We start from the raw sequence: 25411 nt of genomic DNA, 5'->3' as shown, positions 1-25411 counted from the left end.
ACCAGATGAAATGGGACATGACTTGCATTTTGATTTACCCATGGAGCAAATTTAGTTCCCAGAAGGAGGAAAATCAAAGTTGAGAAACACCGATAACAAAAGATCAGATTATTCAGTCAATACATCGTTATATTCCCCAGAAAATAAAACAAACATCGTTTATTTTTAACCATTTTATTGCAAAGATTCTGTTACAACATCGAAAAATAATTGGTTCTCTGTTCTAGGACAGAGACCTATTGCACAGCTCACATTTAAACAAGGCATTGTGCCTTACCAAGAAGACATAAAATGTCCAAAGGATAATGTACTTTCCAAAGCTCCAACAAGCTACAAATGTTGGCTGCGTAGTGGGAAATTAACTCTATAAATAACAACTGACCTTCTCTGAAACAATAACTTGAAAGCAGGCATTCACCTACATCACTACACCCTGGTCGCAGACTCAGTGTCTACTTGCTTGCATCTTTCAGTCTCTACCACGTGACTGCCACATGCCGGATACAGAAACATAATAATGACAGAACATTGAAAAAAAAAAACAACAACAACCTTATTCCATCCAATAAATAAGAATCAGGATTGAATGAACTTGGGTTTGATATACCATAAGCAATACATAACATGGTATAGTAAGCAAAACGAGTAAATTTCATCCTCCATTCTTTTACAAGCAAAATACAGAATCTGGAATCTACGCAAATAAATAAGTAACAGAACTCTTAGATGCTCGAAGACAGCTCAGGCCAGGCAGTTCAGAGCTATTTCTTCTCTGTCCTCTTCCTACTTCTTCCTCCAAGCCCAGGTCAGCTGGAGTTGCCACTAGAGAGAGGGAGAGAGAAGGGCTGTCTTCAGCAGGTGCTCAGAAAGTTGACTGCACCGTTTCTGTCCTCCTTGGGTCGCAGGCTTTTGAGTGCACTTGCCCCAGCTCGACGTTCAAGCGGCTACTACCTACCTGTCTGCTGTGTGTTAGCTCCGCTGGACTGGCAGCGGTCTTAGGAATTAGGGTTAAGCAGAGTGCTGAGAAAGGATCAGGGTGGATATGAGGAACATAAAATGTCCTCTGTCCCCATTCCATCATTAGTCTACGTGGCAAACTTGATGGTGGAAGGATTGAATGTTGTCTCTGTCTGGCAGCACCACCTGCCCCCTCCAGAGAATATTGGCAGGGGCAAAGCCAGGGGTGGGAAAGAGGGGCCCTCACTCACCTGCTGAGCATCTTCTGCAGGAATTTCTTTACCATGGGGGCCTCGGGGTTGAGACAAATTTTCTGCCCAGTCTTGAGAGTGGCTCTGTGGGGAGGAGGGAGGACCTCGTGAGGCAGAGGTCAGGCCAGAGCAGGGGGCGGGGGCAGGGAGCAGGGCAGGAGCAGCAGTGGCCAGGGCACCAGAGGGAACTTACATGACTTCAGTCCGGTCGCAGTTCGGACCTGGGGGCGTTATATTGAAGCTCTGAAGGATCTTGGAGTGAATTCCCTGCACCATCTGCAAGCACTGGCAGCGCAGTTCGGGGGGCGCGGGCGCTCCTGTGGGAAGCAGAGACTCTGTGAGCAAGGCTGCGCGGGGCGCGCACCTCCGCCCCAGTGGCGTCCCGTGCGGGGTTGGCTGGCGCGGGGACTCACCTGCTGCGCGCCGGTCGGCGGCCACCAGGAGCAGCAGCAGCAGCAGTGTGGCCCGCAGGAGCCGGGGAGCGCGGGGCGCGGCGGGGAGCGCGGCGTGGGCCATGGAGCTCGGTGGCTGCGGGTCTCGGAGCGGGTCAGCTGTGGGTGGTGTGGTCTTGTGGACTGTGTGTCTCCTGGAGAAGGGATAAGGTCTTTTATGCCTGATGGATGGGGCGGGGAGCACAGGAGCTGGGTGCTGGGAAATTCCCGGGGCTCCAGTTGGTTCCCTGACCCGGGAGGAAGGACACCGGCCCAGGGCTAGGCGGGAGGAGTTTGTAGCCAAGGGCTTTTGTGTAACTGTCCCGGTCTCTGCGATCCTGGGGTCCAAGATTTCTCCCCCAAATCCTTGGGGAGATGATAGCTGCGCCAGTCACCGGCTGCCAGGAACGCAGTTGTCATGTCGGATTCGAGTAAGAATGCTTGACTTGTTACTCCAGTGATTTGTTCTCCAGTTTCCTGCGGATTTTCTTTTGAGTGGCGTTTGGGATAAGTATCAGAAGCCGGTACCGCTTTGGCTGTGGTGATAGCAACGGCGGGAACGAGACTTCTAGCTTCCTGCATGTCTCCCCCTTCCCTTCAGTGGAAGGCTGGAATTTGAGAAATTCTCTGGAAGTTTGCTCTTCCACGCAAGAGGGATTCAGATTTAGTTTGTGGAAGGCGCATGGGCTGCCAGGGCGAGGCTGCGAATTTACTAGCCTGAAGTCTGGGAAAGGAATTGCTTTCGTTTATCATTGGATTTTTAACAGCGTTGATGAACCTCCAAGTTGGATTCGGAATAGGATGCGAACTGAAAGAGAAGGGATCGACCTGGCCCCAGAACAGGTTCAGCCCAATCCCACTCCAGGAAGAAGCACCCTGCCCTTGCCAAAAACGCAGGACAGGCAGCTCTGTCCTCTGGGTTGATTCCGTGCTGTCACGTGCACGTGCCTTACTGAGTAAAGCGAATTAACATTGATTGGGAGCCAGCCAGATGGGACACCTTGCAGGACTGTTAACTAAACAAAATGGAAAGAGCTTCTTTCAAGTTTGTCCAAACAGAAACTCAATCTTCTAGGAAGAGGTTAGGGTGAGGAGGGGGATTGATGGACAGGATCCCTCCCCAGTTGTTCTTTCCGTGTTGAACCTGTTGGGTAGGAGCTGCTGACAACCAGCTGCCTGTATACAACACCCCAGGGAGAAGCTCGCCCTTTAGGAAGTAAGGCAGATCCTCGGAGTGAGGATACTCACATGAGCACGCCCTTCTGCTTCTCAGTGCCCAGGAGTTACCCGTGCTGGCTGGCATCTGGGGCAAGGGTGGACAGGGGTGCAGGAATGTTGTGTTGGCTTGAAGCAAACGCCATAGACAGACTATGAGCTCTGGCCTGTCCAATCATTTCTTTATCTCCAGGCCTTGAGCTCCACATCAGCAAGGATATGAGGAGGCCAAGACAGAATGTGTCTCACATGTCACCTGCAAATTGGAGCTGTAGCAAACACTGCAGACATCTGCATTTTACAGACCTGGTTGAGAATTTACACAAATTAAAATGAATAAGATATTCTGTTCTAAAAGAAAAAATACTTGCATTGCAATGCCTTTTTACTTCTTTACTTCTGAGATAATTTATCATTTACTTTTGTAGTCTCAATCATTTCAGTTATAAATGAGGTTTTGAATAAAAGACTATCTTGCTTATTAGGAAAGATGTTTGAAATGAATGACTTTTTCAAAAATACATCAATATTAGTATGCTTTAATGAGAAAAGCTAGGGACAGTAAAGGGAGATTAATATTTGCATCAAAGAATAGGAAATCAGAAATAATCTCAGGCTTATGACATATAGGACTAGTACATGAATAGCCAAGTATGTGTGGCTACTCCTCTTACTATATTCTTTTCCTGGCATTTCAGGAAAAAAAAAGTCCAGAAATATGAAAGTGAGTCTTTAAAATTTGAAAAAACTGTATTATTTGATTTCTAATTTGAATAGTTATACTTGTTCATACCATAAGATTTATAAAAGTCAGAAAGATCATGAAAAATTGTTTCTCCCTTAAGCCTGGTGCAATGGCTCAGTGGCTAAATTCTCACCTTGCATGCACCAGGATCCCACATGGGCACTGGTTTGTGCCCTGGCTGCCCCACTTCCCATCCAACTCCCTGCTTATAGTCTGGGAAAGCAGTGGAGTATGGCTCAAAGCCATGGGACCCTGCCTGTCTGTGGGAGACTTAGAAGAGGCTCCTGGCTCCTGGCCTTGCATCAGCTCAGCCCCGGCCATTACAGTCACTTGGAGAGTGAATTAGTGGACAGAACATCTTTCTCTGTCTCCCCTTCTCTCCATACATGTGCCTTTCCAGTAAAAATAAATACATCTTCAAAAAATTTTCCTCTCTTAATCTACCTTAATTTTTTGCCTATCGAGCAAACTTTAAATGATCTTTGAGTTTTTGCTGCTTTTTCAATGACAAATAAAATAATTACTTCAAAAACGTACAGGATTAGTGGACACGATACATGCCACTGCCTCTATTTAATTTCCACATACCATAGGCAACTGGTTGAACTTCAGCATCTACCAGTAGGTTCACAACGTTAATTTTTTTTTGTCTTTTAAGCACTTTACAAAAATTAACTCATTCAATCTTCTAAAAGATCCTATAAAGCAGGTACTATCGTTAGCTTTATGGGAGTTTCAGAGAGATTAAGATTAAGGTTAGAAAACTTTAAGTAACTTCTAAAGATCCTCTATCCTTGAGCCTAGAAGGGGAATCTGGAGGAAACTACCTCTTAATTATTATAGTATAATTAAAAAGTTCTGTGATAGAGGACTAATAATCTCGGGTAAGGAGTGCTTTAAAAAAAAAAACTTTTAGAGATCTGTTTATTTTTACTGGAAAGGCATATCGGGATTTACAGAGAAGAGACACAAAGAAAAACATCTTCCACCTGCTGGTTCACTACCCAAATGGCCACAATGACCCAAGCTAAGCCAATTTGAGGTGAGGAGCCAGGAGCTTCTTCCAGGTTTCCCACATGAGTACAGGCTCCCAAGGTATTGGGCCATTCTTGGCTGCTCTCCTCTGCCACATGCAGGGAGCTGGATGGGAAGTGGAGCAGCCAGGACAATAACTGGTGCCCGCATGGCATCCCGATGCATGCAAGGTGAAGATTTAGCCATTGAGCCATTGCACATAGTTCCATAGTTTGAATAATTTTTTTTTTCTAAATGAAAATTAGCGAAATGATCCTAGAGTCTTATGAGCTTGTTTCATCAACAGCAGAACTCTTCTGTGGTGCTGACATAGCTTTCTGTGTTTTCTTATAATTCTCAATTCTGAAAAACAAAATAGTGCCCTTACGGAGGAACCTGGTGAATTATCCCTTGAGCAAATGAAGTTGGACATCCTCACTGTGCTGTCATATTGAATGTTATTCTCAGGGCACAAGAAGTATTCTTCATTTCTATGATATTCTTTCCAAAAACTTAGAACTCAGACTTAGTGTCCTTAAAACTCCACTTCAAATCTGCTTAGTTTGTGAAAAGTAAAAAAGGCCTAGAAATCACCACAGTCTGGGGCCACGTGTGTTGTGTGCTGCGTGCAGCTCTAACATCCAGTCTTGGATCATGGGTTTTAATTCCAGCTGCTCCACTTACTCTCTAGCTCCTTGTTAGTGTGCCTGGGAAGGTACTACAAAATAGCTCCAGTCCTTGGACCCCAGTCAGTAACTCAGGAGATGCAGACGGAGTTGCTGGTTCCTGACTTCACCCTTATCCAACTCTGGCTGTGTGGGCATTTAGGGAATGAATCAACCTGTGGAAAATATCTATTGTGTTCTGTCTCTCTCTTTCTCTGTATCTTTTTCTACCACCCTATCTTTCAAATAAAGTTCAAAAAAGGAAAAGAAATGTACATGGAGAAAGCTGTGGCAGACCCCACAACTCACTGCAGTATAGGATTGGATACTGGAGAAGAAAACCAATACAATTCAATGAAAACCTTGAGTTCACTTAAGAGTAGCCTGTCAATGTTAGTGTTGCAGCTTTCGTAGTATTGTTAAATGTTCACAGTTGGAGAATCTGGGTGATAGGTCCTCCACCATTACAATATCTTTGCAACTTCCATAAATTTAAAATTGATAAAAAATAATAGTGTTTAATTTTTAAAACTTTTCTTTTTTAAAGCAACTTCAATACCACCCAAGTGAAATTAATAAACATAAACAAGGGAACTGGACAAAACTTGTGGGAAAATGTGACCAACTGCTGCTCATTTTCAGGCAAAACATTTTTTAAATCCATGTGTATATTTTCATAATACGCACCTTGGAACTTTTTGAAGATGGTCTTTATGCATGTATTACTATTTTGCATCAAAATAAACTTTAATTCTATGTTCCTGAACCTTTTGAAGTCCCCTAATGTGGCTCACTGATAGCTTTCTAGAAAGGAAACTGAGTTTTTGCTCAACTATGAAAGTGAAGACTACTGATTGCTGCAATAATCCACTTTATCATATTTTATTGGATTAATAGCTCCCTTTATCGTTAATCTCACTGCCCCAATCTGTCATCAGTTCTTGTAACTTGATGAAAAAGAAAAGTATTTGCTGCATTGGTGTCCAGATCCAGCCCTAAATGACGTAAATGAGAGGACACAGGGAGAGTGGGGCAGTGAGAGCTGGCAAGAGAGTAAAGGATGTGAGCCGTGTCAAGAAGTAGCCAACATCTGTAGACCATGCAGAAACTTGGCTCCTGGGAAGAACTAAATCAAAACCACCCGCAAATGAAGTATAAGGCAAAGATTTGTTGCTGTCCCTTTCTCCTTAAAAGGCTGCGTTGAGTTCTAGAGATCTCCATAAGTAGAAGCGTGAGATTTACCAGCACAGGGATTCTGCTGTCTAGTACAATAAGCAAGCTTCTTTAAAAGCTTTTAAGTTAACTAATTTTTAAAAATATTCTATTAAAATACAGATGCACAAAAGTGTGCAGATAAATGAATGTTGTGCTCTCCTAGTATACTCACAACCAACACCTATGACAAGAACAACGCATTGCTAGGACCCCAGGACCCTATTCTCACTCTCCATTTCTACAACATGGGTGAATAAAGCAGTGTGTTGTCATTTATATGGTATTGTTCGATGAAGCAATTTTATAACTAAATACCAATAATATGGCAACTGTACAATTAATATTCTATATATAATATACATATTTATGTTACCATGTATTATATATACACATGTACATATTACCACAAATAAGAGAAACCATGTGATATTTGTCTTTCTGGGTCTGGCTTGATAATCTTTTTTTTTTTGTAAGATTTATTTAATTTTCATTGGAAAGGCAGATATACAGAGAAGAGGAGAAAGAGAGAGGAAGATCTTCCATCTGATGATTCACTCCCTAAGCTACTGCAGTGGCCAGAGCTGAGCAGTTCTGAGGCCAGGAGCTGGCAACCTCTTCTAAGTTTTCCAAGTGCATGCAGGATCACAAAGCTTTTGGCTGTCCTCTACTGCTTTCCCAGGGCACAAGCAGGGAGCTGGATGGGAGGAAGCAGGGCTGCCAGGATTAGAACCAGCACCCATATGGGATCCCAGCACATTCAAGGAGAGGATTTTAGCCACTAGGCTACTGCACCAGGCCCTGGCTTGATCATCTTTATAGGATTTTAGCATTATAATCTCTAATTACATCCATTTTGTTGCAAATTTTGTAATTTCTTTTTTTTTTTTGGAATAGCCCCTCCTGTATATATACACCACATTTTCTTTCTCTCTTTTTTTGAGATTTATTTAATTTTATTGCAAAGTCTGATATATGGAGAGGAGGAAAGGCAGAAAGGAAGATATTCACTCCCCAAGTGACCACAATGGCCGGTGCTGGCCGATCTGAAGCCAGGAGCCAGGAACTTCTTCCAGGCCTCCCATGCAGGGGTAGGAACCAAAGGCTCTGGGTCATCCTCGACTGCTTCCCCAGGCAGGGAAGCTGGATGGAAAGTGGGGCTGCCAAGATTGGAACTGGTGCCCATATGGGATCCCTGTGTGTTCAAGGCGAGTACTTTAGCCACTAGGCCACCACACCAGGCCCACACCACACTTTATCAAATCATCAGTTGATGGAAATCTAGGCTGAGTTCACATCTTAATTGTGAATTGAGTGCTACAAACAAGATTTTAAAAACTTATTTGAAACTTATTTAATCAACCTATCTGAAAGAGACAGAAAAATCTTTCACCCACTGACTCACTTTCAAAATACAGGTAACAGCTAAAATTGGGTCAGATTGAAGTCCTGAAACTCAGTTCAGTCTCCCACTGGGGAGACAGGGACCCAAATACTTAAGCCATCACTTGCTGTCCCCCAAGGTACATAGTAGCACAAAAATGGAATCTGGAGCAGAGTTTGGACTTCATATAGGATCCAGGTGTGCCAAGCGAGATCCTAAGTCTGCACCAAGTGTGCACTCCAATAAGCACATTTGTTCTCTTGTTTGAATAAGTATTTCTCTGGACCAAAGGCATTTGGAGAGTTGAATGCTAGCTTCTTATGCAATTTTTATTTTTAACATTTATTTTATTTGCTTGAAAAGTGGAATCAGAGAGAGAGATTGATTCTATACATGGATTCATTCTCCAAATGGCTGCAAAGGCTGGGACTGAGCCAGGCAGAAGGTCCAAAGCAAAAACTTAACTCATCTTCTGCTGCCTTTCTAGGCATGTTGTCAGAGAGCTGGATTGGGAGTGGAGCAGCTGGGACTCAAGAACTGGCATTGCAGACAGTGGCTTGACCTATATGCCACAATGCTGCTGCACTTGATGCAATCTTTACACCTTGTAAGAAATGACCTTTAAAGAAATGGAAGAATTTTAACCCTGGAAGCCAAGGTCAGAAGATCCAGGGTTCTCACATGTTGGGTCTTGGTTTTATCCTAGTAATTGTTGCAGCAACAGCAACATACAGGTTTGACTTGGCAGCTGCTTATTTCAGCTGTGGTATGTACCTAGATTTCCACATTTTTACACCCAATCTATTTCCACAAACCTTTGAAGTAACTCTTGTCTGACGCTGTGGCCTGCTGTTTTCCACATGCTGTCACAGAATAAACCTCTTGTCCATGAGGAACAAGAGTCAGTGAACATGCATTTCACTCTGCTTCAGTCAAACATTTCACAGTATTTCTCATGGGGACCCCCAGCAAGGTTTAAGCTTGCTTATTCCCACCCAAATCCCATTTCACTCTGTGTAATTCTTCAGTTTTCTACAATGAAATGGCTCCTCCAGCATGGCAGGCTCATGATTTAGACTCTGCCATTTGGGAGTAGCCAGGACTGAGGGTTAGACCCAGAAGTGTATACAACTCAGACTGAGAAGAACCACTGCCCTTTATACCAGTCAGTGGGCAGAAAATATGACTCCCTCCATTCTACTCTGACTTGCCTTAGAACCTGTCTTCCCACATCTGCTGTCTCTATTCATTAAGATGATCTTCTCTGATGTAATGCTCTGCCCTGAGGGTAGAAAATGAAGCTATATAAGCAAAGCACTGAATTCCTAGAACCATCCATTCCTATAATACCAAGGCTATGTGCCAGGGTCAGGTGCAGCCACCCCAGACTGCTCATCTGGCTCCTCATTCCTTTTTCTGACAGCACATCCTGGTTTACCTGCTCTGACAGTATGTGATTCAGGCAGAGGGATCCATTCTGCAGTTCCTTTGGCATTCACCTTCCAGTCCTGCTGATTCATTCAGTGATGGACAAGTCATTCAGTGGTGACCAAATCAAAAATGGCTCCTAGAATTCTGAATTCTTTCTGGATTTGCGAAAACTGATAGAACAAGACACTAGAGTTCTTGCCAATATTTGAGACAAAGCAGCTGAGACTGAACCTGGCCCAGAGGGGAGTACAGGAAGTGAACACAGGTAAGCCCACTGTTAGCACACCTATGTCCTCCAGCTGGCTCTGACTTACTCCAAGGTCTTTGGAGATTCAGGGGCCAATTGTTTGTTTTCTCTTTTTTGCCCATAATAATTATTTAAATAAAATATCAAAATCTTGTTAGTTAAATAGTCCAACACCTCTGATATGCCTCAGTTTTGGACAAGATGTTATCCAATCCATGTTGACTTATTCTACTTTTCATGCATCTATCCAATTATCTATTCACCAATTACCTACAATATATTAGTTATGGAGTACATTAGGCTCTCAATGAGGCTTCAGAAAGCAAGACGGCATTTTCTGCTACAGATCTCATAGTCTACAGAGAGATCCAAAGTTGCCTGTAGGCCAAGGACCATCAACAAAGGCACTCAGAGGAGAAGGACCCCGGTTTTCCTAACCTGGAAAACTTTCTGGAGGAAGGTATAATGTAAGGTGAGCGGGTCAGGATCCATTACAGGAAGAACAAGTGTGCCAAGGCATGAAAGCCAGAAAATGTATACAATGGCTTGAGAACAAAGATAAATATTGAAGCTGGGAGTTTAGAGATATCAAACTGGAGGAACACCCTGCTTCAGGCACCAAGGCACCAACTGACCACTCAAAAGCCCCTTCAAATGCTACCTTTATCAAAAGTTCATAATTCCTTCCAAGAGGTTATATTGGCCTCTTGGTTACAGAGCACATGGTACAGGGGGCTTCAAGAGTAGAGAACCTTTCTTCTGCCAAGAGCTATTTAGATACTTACAGTATCATTCAAGGGTCACACATAATTATCAACTAAAAAAATAGTCTGCTATAAATTACTGGAATTTCAGATTCGACCCACAGTTGCCTTATTAGAGCCAGGGCAAACTGGGGGTGAACCTTTCATATCCCTGGCCAGGTGTGTGCATTTAAACTATCAAAATTCACTGCTTGTTTGCATCCACAATCTCTAATATGGATATGATTTATCCTAAGCACTCAACAAAGCCTTATACCTATGATGTAAGAATAAATGGTTTCAAATCCCAGTTTCATAACCAAAATATTTGAAGTCAAAACATTACGAAAATGGCCTTCAGGGATTACAGCCCTTAGATTTCCTTACTTTGTTTTGCCCTTTTTGATCACTTAGTCACTGAATAGGCATCTTATTGGATAGAACTGATCCTGGAAGAGATAGTTGAGTCAGAAGCCCCAGCTTGACATGGAAAAGAATGTCTTACCTGGAGCAGCCAGAGAAATGAATTTCACACGAAATCGTCAGACAATTCCAACATCTGCCAACAAGCCCAGGAAATACAGATGAGGCTTCCTGGTACATGCTCAGCCAAAGGGCTTAGCTCTCCAGGGCTAGGACAGGATGAGAGCAATGTCAGGAGTGAAGCAAGGGATGTCTGGTTGAAGCCACAGGGGAAGCAGGCGCCCTTCTCCCTCATCTACCTCATTGGTGTGGAGATGCAACCAAGGAAAAGAAAATGGTCTAGGTAGGAAGTGGATCAATAACAGTATTTATCTTGCACACTTTCTATTCATTTGTGTAAACAAAGCACAATTCTAGATTTAGTAGAAGAGCTAAATTTGCATAAACCCAATTATTTTATTTGTTTGTTTTGAGAAGCAAAATCATAGAGAAGGAGAGAGATAAAGAGAATCTTCCATCTATTGATTTACTCCTCAAAGGGCTGGAACAGCCTTTTGCTGTTTTCCCAGGTGGTTAGCAGAGAGTTGGTTGAGAAGCAGAGCAATGGGGGCTCATACGGGATGCAGGAATTGTAGGCGGCAGCTTAGCCTGCTACACAAAACATTACCCCTCAAATATAATTTCTTACGTAAAATTATTCATTTGGCCTGTCCACTTGCTTCTGCGATGTTAGATCATTTGTTTGCCTTTTTCCTGTTATGATAACCTAATTATATAATCAGTCTACAAATGTTCATCATCCAGAAAATATTTTTAAAAATCCAATATATTAGCTTTTGGAATGATTACTTTTGAGGGGAAAGCAGCAATTGACTTTAAAAATGTTTTTATATATTACTTTGTATACTTGTATAACTTGTTTAGACAAAAGTCGAGACTGATTATAAAGTAAATTGAAATATGTTACTACAAAAAAGAAGAAAAGAGGAAGGCTGGGAAGAAATTATTGATGTTTTCTTGGAATCATAGCTATGAAAATCGTGAAATCTGTTCTCTATGTGTTAATAAGTAAGATGATAAGAAATGCTTGCTGAAGTCTCTGAAAATGGTGCTCAGTAAGTCAAGGGGACTGCAAAAAGAAGAAATACAAGATTACCAGAATTACAAAAGAATGAAGAAATAACTTCTCTTGGAAAACATGGCATAATGTATTTCTTTTGAAGATTCATACGTAATTATGACTGGTTTCATGGAGACAACATTAAGGAACCTAAATGATGAATGTACAAGCTACAAATGACAACAGTATACACAGCATAAAGAAAAAGATTTCATCAAAGAAATGTGTGAATCATCATAAAAGCTTAATGTTAAGTATGTCAGGGAATACTTCAAAGTTAACTATCCTCTAAATTTTTGTGTAAAAATAATCTTTGCTTTTAGTTTTCCTCTAGGCTCTGTCCATATATTCAGGAAATTTCTAAGGAAGAGAATTTTGGATGCTGCTGCTTTCAAAGGAGTGACTTGACTGGTGTGTGACTGAAGCAGTTCATTGAGTAACATTTCTGAATTATTTAAGGACTCTAAAGAAATATGAAATTCCATTAGATAGAGTGGAAACTATGTTGGAATTTGAGAATGATCAGATGGTGTGAATGGACAGATGAAAGTGAATAGATTCTTTGTTAGTTACAGATGAAGTTCTAACTGAAACATAGAACAAACCAGTGATGGGGCGAATGTTGTGAGTACACTGCAATGCTTAGGAACACCTGGTGCAATCGCTGAGCCTAACCAGTTAGGAATTGGGTAAACAGGGTCTTTCATACATAATTATGACTGGTTTCATGGGAACAAAATTAAGGAACCTGAATGATGAATGTACAGCTAGAAATGAAAACTGTATACACAGCATAAAGAAACAACTTTCTGTTCAATCAGCTTTCTATTTCCTGAGTGCCTTGTCCTCACTACCCAACTCCACCAAACATCTCACAACGAACCACATGATTTTTTGTGCAGTTGATAGTGAAAAACAGTTAGGCAACATGATTCTGCCAAGCATTTTTCTGGAAGAAGGAATAAAGTGAGGGAACCAGCTTGTTTCTTATTTCATACTCTAAAATACTTGGATGAATAAACAACCAAATCACGTGGTCATTTAATATTTACTCTGATAGAAGTGTGCAAAAACTGCTTTATTCCTTATTTTCCACCAGTCCCAAGAGGTCATCCCTAAAATCACCTGGGAAAGCAGACTGACTCCTCAGCACAGCTGATCAGAAACAGCCAATTGTTCCGGCTCCGCTCAGCTTCATTATGGGTCTGCCTTCAAATTTGCTTGTGTCTTACTGCATGATCTCCATGACATATCTGCCCCCAGATGAAAGAAATAGTTGGCAAGTTCACTTTGGTATGGTTTGAGTGGGTTCCCCAAACTGAGTCCTCAGTGCACTGGTGTTGATGGATGGGAACTTAAAGAGTTTATTAGGTCACAAGTTTATTGGCTCTGCCTTCGTGAATGGATTACCGACATTTTCGTGGGAATGGGCTCATTATCTTGGGAGTATGATTTGCCATGCACACTCCCTGTTCATGTAATGCCCTCACCACGTTGTGATGCAGCAACAAAGCCATCACCTAAAGCGATTTCTTCCTCTGGCCTACTCTGCATCCAGAACTGAGTCAGACAGGTCTCTGTTCACTATAGATTACATGGTCTGTGGCATTCCACTGTAGGGACACAAGCTGGATCAGGAGAGTGGTATTTATACTGTATTTCTTTTTCCTTATTTTCTTTTCTAGCAAGATAACTAAGCCAGTCTCCCAATCACCAAATGTCCTTTATATTTTAGAATCTTTATAGATGCTGGTTGATCAACATTGTGGTATTATTTAACTATTTTAGTTGTTACTACATGGGGGAACTTCACGTGTTAAACTTTTTTGTTTTTGTAAGCTGGCTGTCTACATTGTGTTGTAATTTAATGTGGGGAAATTTGAGCTTTTGTTTTTTGGGGTTGTTTTTCCTTTTTTTTCACTAAATTGCTTTTTAGTTCAAGGATTGTGGTCACATCACCATTATTGGGAAACGAAATGTGTTATAGGGATAAAGCTTGAAGGAAAGGAGTCAAAGGAGCATCAACTGATTGGGTTCTGATTCTGAGTCAGAACCCGTGCTTCATACTATTAGTGTGATTTGCTCATTTCAGGACCCCTGCACATTCCTGACCACTTCTTGCAGGTGAGGAACCAAGAGATTCAGCCACACAGGATAAAGATTCAACTCAGGCAGTTATAGCAGAATACCATGGGTTGGGAGACTTACAAGGAATAGAAATTTATCTCTTAATGTACTGCAGGCTGGGAAGTACAGGATGAAGAGACTCTGTGGCAGGCCTTGACCATGTTAACATACAGTGAAAGCCCTCACATGGTGAGAGAGACAATGATAGGGGGATGGCAAGCAGGAGAAATCAGATGATTCAAGTTCATCTTTGTAGTAACTCACAATAATAAGCATACTCCTAGTCTCATGACACTAATACAAATCTACTTAGGAGGGAAGACTCCTCATGACTTTTTTGTCTTTTAAAGATTTTTACCTCCCCATAATGTCACAGTAAGCAATTACATTTCAATGTGGTTTTTGAAGGGACCTTTAAGCTACAGCAATCACCTAACTTGCAAGGACACTGGGTAAGAGCTGACATCTATAAGAAAAATAAATTAAAAAGCTACATGGAAAGAAGAAAAAGGCATAATATAACTAATTAATCCTATTAAATGCAATTGCATTTCTTCCTTTAGTTAACATTGCACGAGGAATCAAAACAAGATTTGTGTAGCCACAGCAGAGACAGAATGGACGATTAATGCACCTGTAAGTGGGAGGTCCTGGTTAAAGTAAGACCTAATCTAGACAGCATCCTCTTGGGTGTAATGTGTTCATCCCAATAGCTCCTCCATGTGGGGTTCCCAAAGGCTTCAATGGAGATGGAGACTGAAAGCAGACTCCAAGCAAAGAAGCGAGCACTGCAGCTGGGCCTCAGCATTCTGTCCCTAGTGACTCTGCAGAGAGCTTATCTAGAGCATAGATTGCCACATAGAATGCCAAAATTCGACTCCAATCAAAGAACTAGAGTAGTGTTTTTGAACTATCCGGCACAATCGCTCGGTAGGCGTGAGATTGCTTCTGCCTGGCTCAGCCTACTTTTTAAAAAAGTGGAATGTGATAGACTAGGATTATACAAACCAATACACTCAGTACAAGGCAAGGGTAAGCACTGTATCTTGAGCTTGTTTTACATATGGTACGTGTGTGTGTAGGTACATACATACATTTATACCTAAATAAATGTAAAGTGTATACACACAAGGAATCTATTCTGTGTAAGTGAATGCGAGACCACGTGGGTTTGCCGTTCATTTCCTGGATAAGGAAACCTTATTCCATTACCCTGGGACTTGGCTTCTGTTGTGTAAGACTGGGATAATCTTTGTTTAGAGTACTCTCTAACAGCTAGCAATGCAGTTAAGTAAATGTTAAGTAAACTAAATGTTTCATTTGTGATTGCATGCAAATAAATTATATTTTATCAAAGATAGCAGTTTATTTTAAAGTCATGTTAAATGGCTGATAAAAGGATAAAAGGAAATGAGAAATTCTTCAAGATGAAATGACAAGTCTATAAAAATTCTCCCTCTCATTTCTGCTGCGTTTTTCTTTATCTACAAGCAGCATGCATCATGTTTTAGCATGAGGAATATTGGGATATCACTTTAAAAGCCAGCTAAACCCTCAGTGTTCTACACATGACAGAGGAAACTGTTGTAACCACAAAGACCTTAGAAGAATAAAAAAAGAAACAAAAAGCAAAACTGTAGAATTTCTAAGAACAGAATATTCTTTGGTGGTTTCCTTTGACTGACTATGCAATAAGTGCCTGGTTTGTGGATATTTTCTGCTGAGTGTCTCCAACCACTGCCTTGGCTGCAGGTGCTGATATTTGTATGTGGATGGCAAGTTTAAGTCCACACAGTCATTATCACACCATGAATGTTTAAACATCAGGGAGTTGCTTGGGCATTTTCTGGCAGAAAAGCCTTCTCCCAGGGCCCTTGTTGGTACAGGGAGCAACTTGAAAGTGTTTTTAGAAGAATTAAATTAGTGTGGTTCTTAAAGATCCAAGCATTGGTTCATTTAGTAAAATTTGCTTTGGGCTTTTCAATCTTTTGACTTACATTAGAGTTGTTGAATATAAGGAAATTGAGGTAGGCAGTAAAAGATGGATAAGCACAAAAATTACACACCACCAATGCTTCCTCCACAATGGCTTCTCCCCTATAGTTCACTTGACTTTTAAAACACAATGAGAGAGAGAGAGAGAGAGAGAGAGAGAGAGAGAGAGATTGCCTATCTACGGGCTTGCAGCTGCTGGGGCTAAGCCCAGGCTAAAGGCAGGAGTTTGGAACTCAACCTGGAACTCCTACTTGGGTGGCAGGGGACCCAAGTACTTGAGCTATCAGAAGCTACCTTTTGCTATTTACATTGGTAGACAGCTATAATCAGAAGTGGAACTGTCACTTAAACCTAGACATTTCAGTTTGGATTGTGAGTGCTCCGTGTGGCATCTTAGCTGCTATGTCAAGTATCATCTCTTGATTTGAAGAACTTTTATTGCCATTTCAGTCTTTTTGCTACTTATCACCAACTATTGCCCTGTTAAATTTCTTTACATGCAAACTGGCCAGGATAGTACATGGAGAGCAATATTGACAGCAACAAAATAAGTAATTGTGTCTATTTTTTGATCGCGTGTGATGTCTAGTTTTGCACATGTTGCCTGTTTCATCCTGACAGCAATCTCTCAAGTAGAAATCTATACTCTTCTCAGCTTTCCGAGTAGGAAATGAAGGAAAGAAGAAGCATTGCACAGCCTACAATGTCATGCTAAAGACTGTGCACTTGAATATCCAATCCAGGGAAGTACATAACTGAACCTGTGTTTTGGAAACATAATTTTGGGTCCAGTGAGTAAGAGTTGTATTGAAGATGAAAAATGCCAAGTGTACATAAACTAGCTGGGATCATCACTCACTCTATCCATCTCTGCAGATCCAGGAACTTTCCTCTAAGCATGAACAGGATGGAAGGATCTGTGTCTTTCTATATAATTTTCATTTTGTAGTAGTTCTGGCTTTCCCTTTGCCCACTGAGAAATTTCTGCTGTACCTTAAAAAACTAGCTTGCAGTGCAATTCTTGAAGACGAATTAAATAGCATGTCCCTTGCCTGCGCTAAAATGCGGCATCTTTTACAGGAAGTAGTATGGGAACAAAACTGTACTTAATACCTCATTGCTGTAACATACGACCACTTTCAAAGGAGCCCACTAAAGCATAAGACGTTTTAATGTGATTGCCTGAAAGTGCCAATACGCAAAGTTAGTTGAAAAACTCAATTAGAAGATGATGCAGTTAACACAAACCTTTTTGTAGTGCATGCTTATTTATGTTCATTAGTCATTCTAGATTCAATTTTATTAATTCTCTGGTGATACTGAGATGGAATCTAAGTCTTAAAGTAGCAAAACCAGAAATAGGTTTATTTGATATTTTTTTAAAAATATGTCTATTTTGGTCCAGTGCGGTGGCCTAACGGTTAAGGTCCTTGCCTTGAACTTGCTGGGATCCCATATGGGCGCCAGTTCTAATCCTGGCAGCCCCGTTTCCCATCCAGCTCCCTGCTGTGACCTGGGAAAGCTGGGAAAACTTTGGGACCCAGCGCCTGTGTGCGTGGGAGACCTAGAGAAGATTCCAGGCTCCTGGCTTTGGATCAGCTCAGCTCCAGCCATTGCAGTCACTGGAGGAGTGAATCATTGGACAAAAGATCTTGCTCTCTGTCTCTCCTCCTCTCTGTATATCTGAACTTTGCAATAAAAATAAATTTTTAACAATATGTCTTTTTACTCAAAAGACAGCCATAGGAAGAGATCTTCCACATGCAGTTTCACTCCCCGAATGACCTCAGTGGCTAAGGCAGGACCAGGACAAAGCAAGGAGAGGGGCTTTTTCCAGGACTCCTTTTTTCCCTTGGGCAAAGGCCCAAGCTCTGGGCTCACCACCCCCCCCCCCACCCCATTTCTTTCTCAGGAACATTAGCAGGGAGCTAGATTGGAAGTAAACTGGTGAAGATGTGGGATCCTGGTGCCTGAGATGGTAAGTTTACTTACTATGCCACACTGCCCAGGAGCTAGTGATTATTTTTTAAAGCAGCTGCTAATGCTTCGTTGTTACTGATACTCATTTGGCAAAGCTAACCACAATGTGAATAATCAATGTGTAGCTGCGATGTAATGCAGTAGTTAAACATGCACATGGGTATCAGCCAATGCATAAAAAGTCACACTGGTCTTTATTTAAAAACCTTTCTTTCTTTCTTTCTTTTATTAATTGCATTGCATTATGTGACACAGTGTTATGGGCCTCTGGATTCCCCCCACCCCTCCCTGAACCCTCTCCCCATGGCGGATTTCTTCACCTTGCTGCATTACCACAGTTCAAATTCAGTTGAGGTTCTTTCATTGGAAGTATTTATCAAGCATAAAGTCCAGCATCTTATTATCCTAATGGGTTCAACGATTTCATGGGGAGACCATCTCTGGTCTGAAGGTAAAGCCAGCAAAGTATTATCCCAATCAATTAAAAGACCCGACATAACATCAACAACCATTTACAGCCTCATGCATTAATTGACATGGTATTGATTAACAATATGTTAATGGAAAAGTGCGGGTTCTTAACTACATCCTGTGACTTCTTCATAGACATTTCAATTTTTGGTAAAAAATACCTTTCTTGAAATTATTTTTTGCTTCAGTTCTACAATTTTTTCTTATATGTGAAATCGTGATATGTCAACTTTGTTTTCTGTTTCACTATTTAAAAACAGTTTGACCACACAACGATCTTCTTTTTATTTGTTTATTTGAAATTTGGAAGATGGTATAAACATCAGAAAATTCTTACACAAGTTGATAGAAAGGGAATGGAAGAAAGAAAGGCCAGGAAACAGAGGTAGGCAACACGTAGTCACCCCTCTAAAAGTTTCTTGATCATTTTGTTATATAGGGGCGCCGTTGGGTCCAGGCAAAGTTTCCTCCCGTTCTTCAGCGTGGCTCTGCCAGGGAAAAGGGAAAGCGTCAGTCATCTGGTTGGAAGCGGGGATTAGCCAGGGTGGGATGCGCAGAGAGGCACTGGCTGGGCACCGCGCGCGAGCGGCACAGGAACTCACAGCAGTTGGGCAGTGGGGCAATGCGGTCCCGCCTTGATCAACTCCAAGCTGGTGACCTGCCTGGCACGGACGCGGGAGGTGGTCTTCACACAAACGCAATGCAAGTCTTCCTCTCTTTCTTCTTCAGGTTTGTCTGAGGAGGGCACAGAAGTTGGCAGGGAGTGGTAACTTTGGGTATCCCGAGGCGCCTCAGGGATCTTTCCCACTCCCTTCGCAATGCATCAAGACTAGGGGTCATTTTGACTGCGGAATCAATCACACGGAGGGGGCGCTAGTGCTACCTACGGGTGCATCGAAGAGAAGCAGGACCTTGTAAATTAGTTCTTTGCCGCGCAACCAACCCCAAGGCGCACACTTCCTCCACATCGCCCTCTGGCACCTCCCCTGCCATGGGTTCTCACCACTGGAGGCTGCCACTACAGCGAGCAGCAGCAGCAGCAGTCCCAGGAGCAAGAGACAGCGCATGGGTCGCGGTCGGGGTCCTGCCAAGGCCGCTGGGAGGCTCATGTTGCTGGGACTGCAGCAGGATGCAGAACGAAAGGAAAGGCAGGCTGGGGCTCCGTGGTCAGTGGCTGCAGGAAAGCTGCTGACCCATTTTATCTTCCCTGAACCTCTCGTCCGGAAGCCTGGGATGAAGGGTGATGAGCCACCTAACGGAAGCTGACACTTCTGCCAAGACTGAGCTGTGCTATGTCAAACCAATAAGAGAACAAAAACCAAACAGAAACAGGATGGAGGCAGTCAGAGCACTCCAAGAAATGTCTATTAGCTTCAACACTTTTACGCCTAGAAAAATTACAAGCGATATTGGAATATATATATTTTTTTTTCATAAAGTCTTAGCACTTGAGTGTTTTTCCATGCAGCTCCATCCCGGACAGTAGCTCAGAGGAGAAGACAAGAAGAACTGGCTGGGCTACATCCCCCAAATGCATGCTCCTTCCAAAACCCTAGGCTTCCCATCACTCCAAAGAAGGGTGGGGAAGAGCGTCAGAATCCCAGCTGCAGGGACAAGCAGACAGCTTCATGCTCAACATGAAAGGCAAGACTCCTGCAGGAAAATGCAGTTTAATTCTTAGGCCTAGAATTTTCTTCTGCGGTCTCATCCATTGTCTTTTCAGAATTAAGTCCTAGTCCCATTTCTGGGGTGTCAGCTTCTACCATCAGGGTCTTCCCTGACAGCTCTTTCTGTTACGCTTCCCTGCTCCGTCTTGCAGCATCTTCTGCTGTATTTCTCACAGATTACACAAACACACATGCACATATTATGCATACAGAGATGTGAGTGTGTTTAAAAGAGTTTAAAATGCATTCTTTCCCTACATGGGATTGAGAGTGTTTAAAAGAGCTTAAAATGGGTTCTTTCCCTAAATGGAAAGCTCTATGAGGTTTCCTTTTATCTTCTTGGGGTTTTCTGCTCTACCACTATTTTAGCACATTGGAAGGAACTCAACACAAAGATGCTTCATTCAGGAGGATGAAAAAGGTTGAAAATGCAATGATGTGGTTCATCATCATGTCTGAGCAACTGGAGGATTTCTCCACTTTAACGGACATTGTGATCAACTGTGGTGACGTGTCTGCTTGTCTGTCTCTCCCAGAGATAGTGACCTTTTTGGAGCCAATTCTCTGGGACATAATTGCTGAACACACACCATCCTACACAACAGCCACTGTAGAACATACAAAGTTTGCATGTGTTTATGGAACTGGCTCATGAGGCTCTTCCAGGTTAGCAGCAAAATTAAAGGATAGGGCAGTATCATTTTGAATATGGAGGGGCAGCACACCCCTAATTTTCCATATGTGCAGGGTTGATTGAACACATCCAAGAGAAGCTAGACATATGCAGACACAAATAAAAGGCACCTGTGTCTCAGTAGTTATAAACCCAGGGCAAACACTGCGACACCTATCATCTGTGAATCATGCCTATTTTGAACTAGAAAGAAAGACTAGGATGAGCAGGTGGAGCCATCCCCTGCAGTGACTGCATCTCAATATGCCTGTTGGAGTTTGTGCTGCTTCTAACAGCTCTCTGCAGATGCACCTTGAATGGAAGTGGAGGATATTCCAAGTCCTTGGACCTCTGCCACCCATGTGGGATGCCCAGATGGGACACTTTACTTCTAGCTTCAGCCTGGCCCAGCCCCTGACACTGCAGGTGTTTGAGGAGTGAATCCATAGATGGAGAATTTCAACATTTCCCTCTCTCTCTCTCTCTCTGTAATTGTCTTTCGAAGGAAGAAAGGAAGGGAGGGAGGGAGAAAAAAAAGAAAAGAGGAAAATACCTATTTATTGTTTCATTATATGCATCTGTTTTTGGTTAACAACTGCTTAATATGTTTTGTTTTTAAGAAAGTGCATTTTAAAGCATTGAGTCCATGATAGCAAGAAAATAACAAAGCAAATCTCCAGTAACATGAAGTTTATGTAGTACATGCTAATGACATGAAAACTTCACAAAATCTTGTTCAGGTTGGAATAAGCAAACTTATTTTTCCTATAACCAATGCAGTGTATGTAGTATGTTATTTACATACCAGGTCCTAGTTTGTGTGCCAATAATACAATGTATGTTATGTATGACATAATGCTTTCATCAGAGAAATAATAAAACAGTAGTACTGCACAGTTCTTAAGAGCACAATTTTAAATCCCAGTCTGTCACCCACTTAGTTATTTGATCTTGGGGCATATTTCTTAATCTTCGCAAACTTCGATTTTCTTCTTTGTAACATGGGGTATGTTAACACTAAAAAAGTTACTATATATATATACATATATATACATTTATTTATTGGTTGTCACATAAAATATTTCAAATGGCTAGAATCAATTTTTAAAATGTTCACCTCAATTCTGTGTGATAGGTGATGTTATTACCCCCCATTTTAGAGTTCACAAAACTAAGACACAGAGAGGCAAGTAACCTGGTCAGAAATTATCCAACCAGCAAGGAGCAGTACCAGGTTACTCCAGTTATTCTGGCTCTAGAAGGCATACTCTTAACCAGAACATGACTATCTTGCAAGAATTATTTAATTTGTATACGTGAAATACTTACCATGCTTAGTATATTAAAATGATATTTTGGTTGTGTTATACTTCATTAAAAATGGACAGATCATCCACTTAGGAGCTTTTCTTGATCCTGTTGTGAAACACTAAAGTGTAATGTTCCCCCAAATTTTGTTACAACTAATAACATCACAATCAATAAAGGACACATTTTGATTTCATACCAACACTTCTGTACGAATGGCGTGTGTGTGAATTTGGGGGCTTAAGAAATGAGCAAGGGGCTGGCGTCAGCATGCAGTAGGTGAAACTGGTGCTTGGCATGCTAGTGCTCCATGTCTGGTTGCAGTCATGGCTACTCTCCTTCCTATCCTCATCTCTAATAATGTGCCTGAGGAAGCAGAGGAAGACAACCCAAGCACTGGGGACTCTGACACCCATTGTGGGAGATCCAAAAAGGGTTTCAGGCCCCTGGCTTAAGCCTGACCTGGCTCTGATCCATTCAGTCATTAGGGAAGTAAACCAGAAGACAGAAAGAAGATTTTTCTCTGTCTCTAATATTTTGCTTCTCAGATAAATGAATAAATAATTAAAACCATAAAAGTTTGGTTGATAAAAAATAATACTTTACAATCTAGTAAAATTTCAATTCTTTATTGTGCTTATTTGCAAGTCTGTTTTTCATACCAAAGTTGGAAACATGATGTTAGGTAAAATGCTAACACACCAAAGTAACATATTTTTGCTGCAGAAAAGTACTGAAGTTTAAAGTGAAATGCATTCATAGTTTTTTATTTTATTATTATTATTTTTTCTTTACCAGTGTTGTATATATTCATTTCAAAGTAAATAATCAGTACTTACAAACTTTAGCATCAAACAACTTTATTATTTTTAGGGTTCAAATGCTTAAGTAAACATCAGAAACACTCTCTGAAAGAGAGTTCTAAGAAACAATATCTTGTAAAATTAAGAAATCAAAATCTTTCTTTTTTTATTTTTTTTATTTTTTTTATTGGAAAGGCAGATATACAGAGAGGAGAGAGAGAGAGGAAGATCTTCCGTCCGATGATTCACTCCCCAAGTGAGCGCAATGGCCGATGCTATGCCAATCCGAAGCCAGGAGCCTCTTCCAGGTCTCCCACGCGGGTGCAGGTTCCCAAAGCCTTGGGCCGTCCTCGACTGCTTTCCCGGGCCACAGGCAGGGAGCTGGAAGGGAAGCGGGGCTGCCGGGATAGAACCGGCATCCATATGGGATCCCGGGGCGTGCAAGGCGAGGACCTTAACCACTGCGCCACCGCGCCGGGCCCAAGAAATCAAAATCTTTATTAACACACATTGAGCATACAAGTAACTATGCTGGGCTCTGAGCAATTCCTAAGACTGCTCCTTGTCTATTCGAACAGTGAAGCAGTGAAAACAATGAACACAGATACATTTGGAAAGAAATCTTCAAAGAAGGAGATGCAAAGCAAGCACTGTCCAACATATAGCCATGAGTCAGAGAGTAGAGAATCCTATGGATGCGTCTGTTTTCATTTTTCTGTCATAGTGCTGAGCCAGCCTGTATGGAATGCTCTGCGTCAGAGTCCAATTTCAATACAGTGGCAGCAAATATTCCGGATAAAGAATTCTGGCAAGTTAAGATTTCTGAAATCTACCCTTTTATGGGGATAGGCAGTATAAAAGAACAAGAACAGATTAATCAGCTGACCCTTCACGTGCTAACATTTTCTGGATTATTCTCTTGATTCTTGGAGCTTCTGTGTCCAGACAGATTTTCTTCCCATCTTTTGTTGTGGCTCTGTAAAACAGAAAAAAAATTTATCTATGGGTGTCGTGGCTTTCCTGTTGGAATTGACTTCATGATGCTCCAGCTAATCTTGTAGGTGGAGAAGGAGAGAGGAGGCCTCTCGGAAGGGCCAGAATGATTACAGAAACAGGGACTTACATCAACTCCATTTTGGCACAGTGGGCTCCCGGACTGATCATCTCCAATTTGCTGATGCTACACAGATGAATTCCAGATGTTGTCCTCCCACATGTGCAGCACAGTTCAGAGTACTTTTATATGTTTATTCCAAGGGTGGAAAGGATGACTCCATGATTGGTCATGATTATTTTTCTCATTCTGTGTCTCTCATAAGGCCATTGAGAGTGTAGCTGACAAGTCTTTGGAAAAGTCTTAGCAGAACGCCTGGCCCATGTATCTGTTGCCCCCTAAGCATATAACCTTTCTTAGAGTTTTTACTGACATAGCCTTCTGTAGCCTCAAGGCCCACAGACAGTTTGATTCCCAGACATAGCTGTAGCAGAAGCAACCATAGCTGCAGGGAAGCAAGGCTGCTGCCTTTGGACTAACCCAAGTTTCTCTTACTTTGTCCAGTAGTGGAGGGAAGCAGCATGGTCAGGAGCAGTGATGCAGGAGGTGATGGCTTTTGGGCTGAGCTTCATGGTGGAGAAGTAGAACAAATGATGTGTCCAAAGCCAGGAGGCCTCAACGTGATGGTGAGTTGCTTCCTGGGGACTATGGCTCAGTGGCTTTTTGTACTCTAGAGAAGTCTTTTATTGATACCACCTCAAGATCGGTAGGAAGGAAGAAGCAGGGAGGAAGTGAGGATACATGGTGATATACCCATAGAAACATGGTCAAGTGTGCCCAGCCCAGATAATTACCACACTGGATGAAGTTGCAAGTTGCAATTTGTGTCACTTCATGTACTATTCCTTTCTCAATAGCCACCTCTGTTAACACAAAAATAAGCATTCCGTCTAGGGAAGTAAAAGCAAGAATGAAATACCATGTGTATTTTCCTGGTTACACTATGCAAAAACATACCCTGCCTTTCCTGTAATGCAGGTTATAAGGTGAGCAGGGACCTTATGAGCACTAGAATGCATAAGCACCTGACCCTTAAAAAGAGGAGTTCTCTTTGTTTTCCAGTTACTTGACAAAACAGAGTTCTATTATGATTGTTGATAATGGTGGGATTGGTTTGAATATGAGCCAATTAATAGCAAAGGATCACTTCAGATTAAGCTGTGGGCTTCTTTCTGTCTTGTAAATGTATCATATTTTCCAATGACATCCTGAGAAGCAAAATTCACCCCACTTCCTATTATAAAATAAATATATTTCTGCCATTTAAATATTCCCTAAAAAGATCCAGCACACTTATTTTCCCCTAGACTCTTAGCCTAACAGAGAAATAACCAACATAATTTATTTTGAATGATTCATACACAGAGTAGATTTATGTGAGATAAAACATTTAAGTTCCTTTTTCTCATTTTTCCACATTACCATTCCCTAGTGTTTCCATTAGTAGGAATTTGACATTAATTTTCTATTCTCTCTGCATTTATATCACATACCT

General features: G+C 41.8%; 3 protein-coding genes across 3 annotated transcripts in view; all 3 read right to left on the bottom strand.

Moving 5' to 3' along the window:
• The window catches only part of LOC121147309 (growth-regulated protein homolog gamma-like), a 67157-nt gene extending 65433 nt beyond the window's left edge, over positions 1-1724 (bottom strand). Inside the window, exons 1-3 of the mRNA XM_040967134.1 lie at positions 1622-1724; positions 1402-1525; positions 1209-1292 (exon numbers count right to left, since the gene is read on the bottom strand). Coding sequence (XP_040823068.1) covers positions 1209-1292; positions 1402-1525; positions 1622-1724 — 311 coding nt within the window. The remainder of the gene's footprint in view (positions 1-1208; positions 1293-1401; positions 1526-1621) is intronic.
• A 16965-nt stretch (positions 1725-18689) lies between these two features.
• LOC121147029 (platelet factor 4-like) lies at positions 18690-19602 on the bottom strand. Its single transcript, XM_040966701.1, has 3 exons — positions 19415-19602; positions 19014-19146; positions 18690-18899 (listed from the first exon to the last, which is right to left on the bottom strand). Exons 1-3 carry the CDS (start codon positions 19518-19520, stop codon positions 18812-18814), a joined length of 327 nt encoding a protein of 108 aa, XP_040822635.1. The 5' UTR covers positions 19521-19602; the 3' UTR covers positions 18690-18811.
• A 3739-nt stretch (positions 19603-23341) lies between these two features.
• LOC121147307 (platelet basic protein-like) lies at positions 23342-24801 on the bottom strand. Its single transcript, XM_040967129.1, has 3 exons — positions 24670-24801; positions 23986-24098; positions 23342-23838 (listed from the first exon to the last, which is right to left on the bottom strand). Exons 1-3 carry the CDS (start codon positions 24799-24801, stop codon positions 23736-23738), a joined length of 348 nt encoding a protein of 115 aa, XP_040823063.1. The 3' UTR covers positions 23342-23735.
• Between the last annotated feature and the right edge of the window lie 610 nt (positions 24802-25411).

The sequence above is a fragment of the Ochotona curzoniae genome, unplaced genomic scaffold (genome assembly GCF_017591425.1).
Source record: "Ochotona curzoniae isolate NIBS_2020 unplaced genomic scaffold, NIBS_Ocur_1.0 scaffold_4506, whole genome shotgun sequence".
NCBI lineage: Eukaryota > Metazoa > Chordata > Mammalia > Lagomorpha > Ochotonidae > Ochotona > Ochotona curzoniae.
The sequence above is the reverse complement of the archived record's forward strand: the minus strand, read 5'-3'. Positions and strand labels throughout refer to the sequence as shown.